This window comes from Nelumbo nucifera, chromosome 5, assembly GCF_055504915.1.
Source record: "Nelumbo nucifera cultivar China Antique chromosome 5, China Antique-T2T, whole genome shotgun sequence".
Classification (NCBI taxonomy): domain Eukaryota; kingdom Viridiplantae; phylum Streptophyta; class Magnoliopsida; order Proteales; family Nelumbonaceae; genus Nelumbo; species Nelumbo nucifera.
The window spans coordinates 53,765,840-53,771,930 of NC_142653.1; the positions used below are offsets into that span (position 1 = coordinate 53,765,840).

General features: G+C 36.7%; 1 protein-coding gene across 2 annotated transcripts; it reads right to left on the bottom strand.

Annotated features, from left to right (window-relative positions):
* Positions 1 to 212: 212 nt before the first annotated feature.
* STOP1 (C2H2 and C2HC zinc fingers superfamily protein) lies at positions 213 to 3,038 on the bottom strand. Of its 2 annotated transcripts, none has more exons than XM_010258027.2 (2): positions 2,900 to 3,038; positions 213 to 2,104 (listed from the first exon to the last, which is right to left on the bottom strand). In XM_010258027.2, the coding sequence occupies exon 2, from the start codon at positions 1,941 to 1,943 to the stop codon at positions 339 to 341; it is 1,605 nt and encodes a 534-aa protein (XP_010256329.1). In that variant the 5' UTR covers positions 1,944 to 2,104; positions 2,900 to 3,038; the 3' UTR covers positions 213 to 338. The 2 variants fall into 2 exon arrangements, with proteins under 2 accessions (XP_010256329.1, XP_010256330.1); XM_010258028.2 differs by having other exon boundaries at positions 2,763 to 2,969.
* Positions 3,039 to 6,091: the final 3,053 nt, after the last annotated feature.

Sequence of the window (6,091 nt, forward strand, 5' to 3'; positions counted from 1 at the left end):
CGTTTTCCATTTTTTTAATTTTTTTATTTTTTTGTCAGAACGGGCCGACCATTCGGGTCAAACAGTCGGACCGTTTGACATGTTCAAAGTTCAAACTCAGGAATCTTCATTTGTTTATAAATGGTGAATGAATCAACAAATCACTTATAAGGTTCTTCTCTTGGCTTGAAGCTTTTCAAGACATCATAGAACGAAACTTTGTACAAGACATGGGCCATTAAGCCATTAAGGCATCATTTTAACTCCAAATATTACAGGTACATGCATCATCTTACAGATAAGATCCAACGCGAAAGACTAAGAAGCTGTTGCAAAAGAAAATCCAAATACCACCCATATCATTCAAGGGCATCAGAACCTGATGCACCTCCAGTTTTTGAAATGTAATTACAAGACCCAGAGAGAAGAAATGCAAAAGAACTATCGGAAACCTCAAAAGGAGGTCGAGGGAACTCGTGAAACCCACCAAAGTTACATGTATCAAAGTTGAGTGGAGAGAAATAACCAGTTGGATCATCGACATTGCCTTTCATATCCACATCATCTTGAATACTACCTACATTTGAGGTACCTGAGCTGAAGTTGAATCCAGTAGGCTCTACCTGAGTTGTTTCTGTTACTTCACTGCTTCCTCCTAAATCTGATGCCCCACTTGACACTTTGTTCTCCTCAGGGGGAAGGGCTGGGGTATGACCTTGGAAGAGTGCGATATGTCCAAATAGCTTGTCTTTCCTTGAGAAGGTTGTGCCACAAGAGCATAGCCACTTATCCCGGCCACAGTGCTTCTCATGTGTCTTGAGATCTGCAATGACAGAGAACTTCTTGCTGTTGCATCTGCTGCAAGTGTAGCTCTTGTCGCAGTGGGTTCGCTTATAATGATTTTTCACACACAGGATAGTCTTCAGTGGCTGGAACTTTTTGTGATCTTTATTCCTCTTGCAACCAGCAAATGGGCATGAATACCTCTTAATGAGCATAGGCTCTGAATTTGATTCCTTCTGGGGCTTAGCAAGTGCAGCTGGGGTCTTGTATTCATCCCCATGACCTCTCATGTGCATCCTAAGGTTTGCATCCCTCTTGAAACCCTTCCCACAGATCATACAAAAGTGGGTATGGGGTGCCAAAATTTCTTCCTTTTCTAGTTGCAAGACTTCATAGGAACCAGGAGGGAGGTTCTCTCCTTCTCCAGCATCTTCTTCATCCTTTGGATCATGCTCCTCAATAGTTGATACCAATGGGTTAGATTGACCACCATTATTTTGTTCATGTCTGCAATTACTTGGTGGTTCAATCTGATCAGAATGATCAGAAACCTTGCTTCCACCATTGTCTTGCTGCATGGCATCATTTGCATCCAAGATATGAGGAAATCCGACCCCAGAGGAACTCCCTAGCTGCCCAACAAAAGGATTTGCTGCCAGGGTATTCTTCACTGATGGCAGAAGACTACCTGCAGTTGAGATCAACTGAACTATGATGGAAGTTAGATCAGCGGTCACAAGTTGCTGCTGCTGTGCTTCAATTTCATCTGGTCGACCAACAGCTCTGCCTTCCCTGCCCACAATCAAATGCACCAAATCCTGGAGTTGGTGGATCTTCTGCTCAAGGAAAGAAAGATTGCTTAGCATTGTTCGAGGATCCCAATCTTGTAGTTTAGAAGCACTGATAAGTGCTTCAATTGTTTGCTTATCCACCTGAGATGGAGTTTTGATCTGATTATCAGGGTTCGATGACAAAGGTGCAGGAAGTGGGTTGACTTCAGAGTAAGATGTTGCAATCCTATACCCATAATCGAAGTTATCAGGACCATTCCATTTCTGGTTCTGTTGCAGTGAATTGAACTGGTTGAAAGGCTCGAGATCTAGGGTTAGAGTTTTCAATGAATCGTTCCCCAAACGAGATTTTGGCCAGGCTTCTGAACAACGCCTACCTTTAAGATCCATTTTCAGTTCGCTTCCTAGGCTACCAGCACCCAAAGACAATCAGATCTCAAATAGAATCAGAAAACAGGAACACTTCCATCACAGAATTCAAACTAGAAAACATCATCAAAGGCCAAGATGTGATTTTCTATTGCGAATGTCTCTCAAATCCGGTGCCTTACCTATAAAAACAAAGAAAAAGGAAACCCTTAATCAGAAGTCTCATTTCTCAACAGCGAAATCATTACATCTTCATACTCTCGGCAGAAAACAATACCACCCACTATAAAATCATTCACCCAAAAAGAAAAACCAATTGACTTTTTTTTCCTCATTAAAAAGCAAAAAGAGATTCACTGAATTCAATCATTCACTTGGAATCAATCAAGAATTCTATTACAACAAACCCCTTCTTCATACTCCACCCACCACCAAGCACGCAAAGACAAACCCCACCACCCAAAAAAGAGAAGGAAAAGAAGCCTCTGTGCAGTATCTCCCAATAGTTCTCCTCAATAATTAAAAAGAGGATCCACAATTACACACTAGCCACAAAAAAGATCTAAAGTATCACAACAAATTTCTTTTCTGAAAAGTCATTCTCCAAACCCAGTTTCATTGACAAAATAGCCAATTAGCCATCACAGAGTCCAATCTCACTCAGACATCGCCCTAAAAATCTAACTTTTCATCAATCTAAAGAAACAAGCGAGAAACTTCATAACAATCAATCTTACAACAAGAACCCATTAACTGAAGAATGAAAAACAATAACATCAAACCACCACTCATTCACAACACAAGTAGAATTAAAAGAAGAAAACCAGTTCAGAACAGAACCTCAAAATTTTCCTTCTGCATCGGGTGTGATTCATCCTCGGAAAACTCTTTAAATCTTAATCGTGGATTCACAAAAAGGGTCTTTTACGAATCATGCAACCATGGATTTAAGTGAAGAAGACGAAGGAGAGACTCACCAGATTCAAGATCGCCGAGATGCTCTCTGTCGGCCCTGAGTAGGCTGTTACACGTAGCGAGAGAGGAGTTGAAAAAGAAAGCTGAGCTCGACTCCAGTCAATCAATATATACAAGGTAGACCAACCTGTTATAAGCTGAATCTAAGCTCCATAATCCTCAATAGACCGTAGTCGTCTGGTGGGTCACCTTCAATCACATTGACTTAGATGTTCTTAATCTTCCAACCAGGTGCTTGCATCAAACTGTGATAAAAAGTCTAAATTTGTCTAGATTTATTTCCCTTTGTTCAACTCATGAAGCAAAAAAAAAAGAATTCCCTTTGTTCAACTCAGAAGGTGGCCCACCAATCGACTATAGGAAAGATGGGGGCCTATGCGATAACAATCTCTCTGCATCGTCCCTGTACGTGGCCATCCATTAACAAATCTCTCTCCTCTTATTTGACCAGTTATTTTCCGCTCTTTTATTTAACTAGGATCGAGATGGTGAGGTTGTAAGGCTGGATTTCCAGGAAGCTACGCCACCGCCACGGCGCCACCTCCGCTTCTACGTATAGGTCACCCGTTCACAAGGCACTGTGCGCAGTACGCACCATTCTAAATTAACAATCAACCCATAAGATAAAAATAACTGGTTTAAGTGTCTAGTGTTTACTTGCAGCCAGAAAAAAAAAAAAAAAAAAAGTGTATAGTGTTTAGTTTAGGAGGAACATCCAAACAAAGGTGTATGTGGATCCTTACATCATCTATGCGATTATCAATGTGTGGTGTTTCTCTGAAGGGTTCGTATTTGAAGGATGCAATTTAGGGTCTGTGAATTTTTGCACTGGTGTAAATGAATGAATGAGAGTGCAAATGGATTGAGTGTAAATTCTAATTTAATTTTGCTTCATGTTTGACTTTATGTTTTCTATTTCTTTTTTTGCAAATAAGTGAAATTGAAATGGTCCCCACTTTATATATGAAAGACTCGATGTGGGAGGAAGGTTGTTTATCCGAGAGGAACAAGATAAGAAGCAAATTGACATGGTCCCCATTTATATGAGAGTGAATGAAGGTAGGAGACCGTTTGGGAAAAGTACAATACAAATATTTACCATGCAAAACAAAGTTTAAAAATATAATGTATAAGGTTTTGCATTTTTTGTATTTGTATTCTTCCCAAACTTTGGAAGAAGTACAAAAACAAGTGTGTAGAGAGCAAAACCTTGTATTCTAATTTATACTCTTTCCATGGAAGGAGTATATAAATACAAATACGTAAAGCACAAAATACAAGGTTTTGCATTCTACATATTTGTATTTGTATTTCTTCCAAATTGAGTCTTAAATAGGAGTGTCAACGGTATTCGAAAATCTGATTTCGAATTCGAGATTCAACATAATCGAATTGAATTCGGATAATTCAAAAATTTAACTGGTCAAATTCGAATATCTTATTCATAGCGAATAGCTAATCGAATTCGAATTCGAATATGACCTAATTCAATTCAATAAATATCTGAATTTGACCGATTATATATTTCTTATAGATAACATATAAAATTTTTAATTGTTTTATATAATTTATATATATAATAATTAAATTATATAAATAATTTATATATTTATATACTTTATATAAATAAAATATTTATTTTATATATTTATTAATTACCTAAAACAATTAATTAGTCAAATTCAAATCAAATCGAATATTCGGATATTTGACCGGATTCGAATTTGAATATTAATTTTCAACATCCATCGAATATCGAATTTTTTAATCAGATTTGAAATTGGATATTGCCTAATCCTATTTACATTTGACCCGTTTACACTCCTAGTCTTAAATGCAAAATTTGCATTGCCAGTGAATGCAAATGAACAAAAAAGTATAAATTTTGTATTAGGTAATAGTGCAACATAATTACAAACAAATAAATGAAAAATTGAACTAGGTGTAAAATTTGCATATAGTTGAGATCTGCAATCTAAACAAATAGAACCTTGGTGAGGGGATGAGGGAAAATTGACATGGAAGCGGATAGGCTTGTAATCGGATCAGACATAGTTATGTCTGCATTTAATCTAATTATCAATTTGACTTAGACTAGATTCGGATTTAATTTCCATCTACCTTATTTTGTGCTTAAATGACAAATTAAAAAAAATGGCCTATACATGTATAATATATGTATATAAATATAAATTCACTTAATTATAAATGTTGTTTAAAATAATAGATGTTTTATTTTAGTAATTTGTTACAAAATTAATTTAGTAATTTAGATTAATTATATTAATATTTTTTAAGAAAGTAATAAATTACTGGTAATTACTTAATAAGATTAGGTTGTAGTCATAATTAAATTAATCTAAGCCCAAGCTTGGGGTTTAGGACTTTTAGGTTGGACTTTGGTTGATCCTCAACTTGATTTAACCCTCTGAATTGCACACCTAAGAGTAGTAGCAAAGCTAGGAATTTTCTTTTGGTGGTGGGGGGGGCGCAAGTTATATAGATATATTTTGGTTTATGGTAATCAAAAAATTATGTTAAGTAATTTGTTAGTTGTAGGCTTTGTGGCAAGGAAGAAGAGGAGAGCAAGAGAATGGAGAGAACTGAATGTATCATTCCTTCCCTCTTAGTCCCTTATATAGTGCCCTCTCCTAATTCTTAATTGATAAGCAATATCTTCTTAAGAGAGTGAGTGTTCCATACCTAGATCCATACCATTTTTACCTAAACCACATGATAGCTTAAGTTGTGATGTAATTTCTTAACTAATCATATTAGCAATGGGCCTTAGACCCATTTTCTTTAATGGTTCACATCCCAAAGTGTTGCATGGCCACTTGTGCCTAAATATTATATGACATGGAACCCATAAAGGTTTGACACAAGTCCATAAGGGTTCAACCCCACCTCTGGAAGAGTTTAGGCCGAATTCACTACTTAGGGGTTGTAAAACCCTAACCCAATCAGCTTGGTTTTAATTTGGGCCCAACATTTACACATAAATGATTATTGTATTCAACCATTCTATGAAAGCCCAATAATAATGGATTTATGTAAGATAAAGCCCATCAAATAATCAACCTTGTAATGGTCTCTTACACTTGACCACTCAGATCATAATCATCAAAACATTGTCCATAGGGAATGACTTCCTTCCTGATTGTGAAGTGTAATGTCACACACTCTTTGCTCAG

Excerpts from the sequence above, each read along its gene's own strand:
- STOP1 (XM_010258027.2), bottom strand. The coding sequence starts at position 1,943 with ATGGATCTTAAAGGTAGGCGTTGTTCAGAAGCCTGGCCAAAATCTCGT.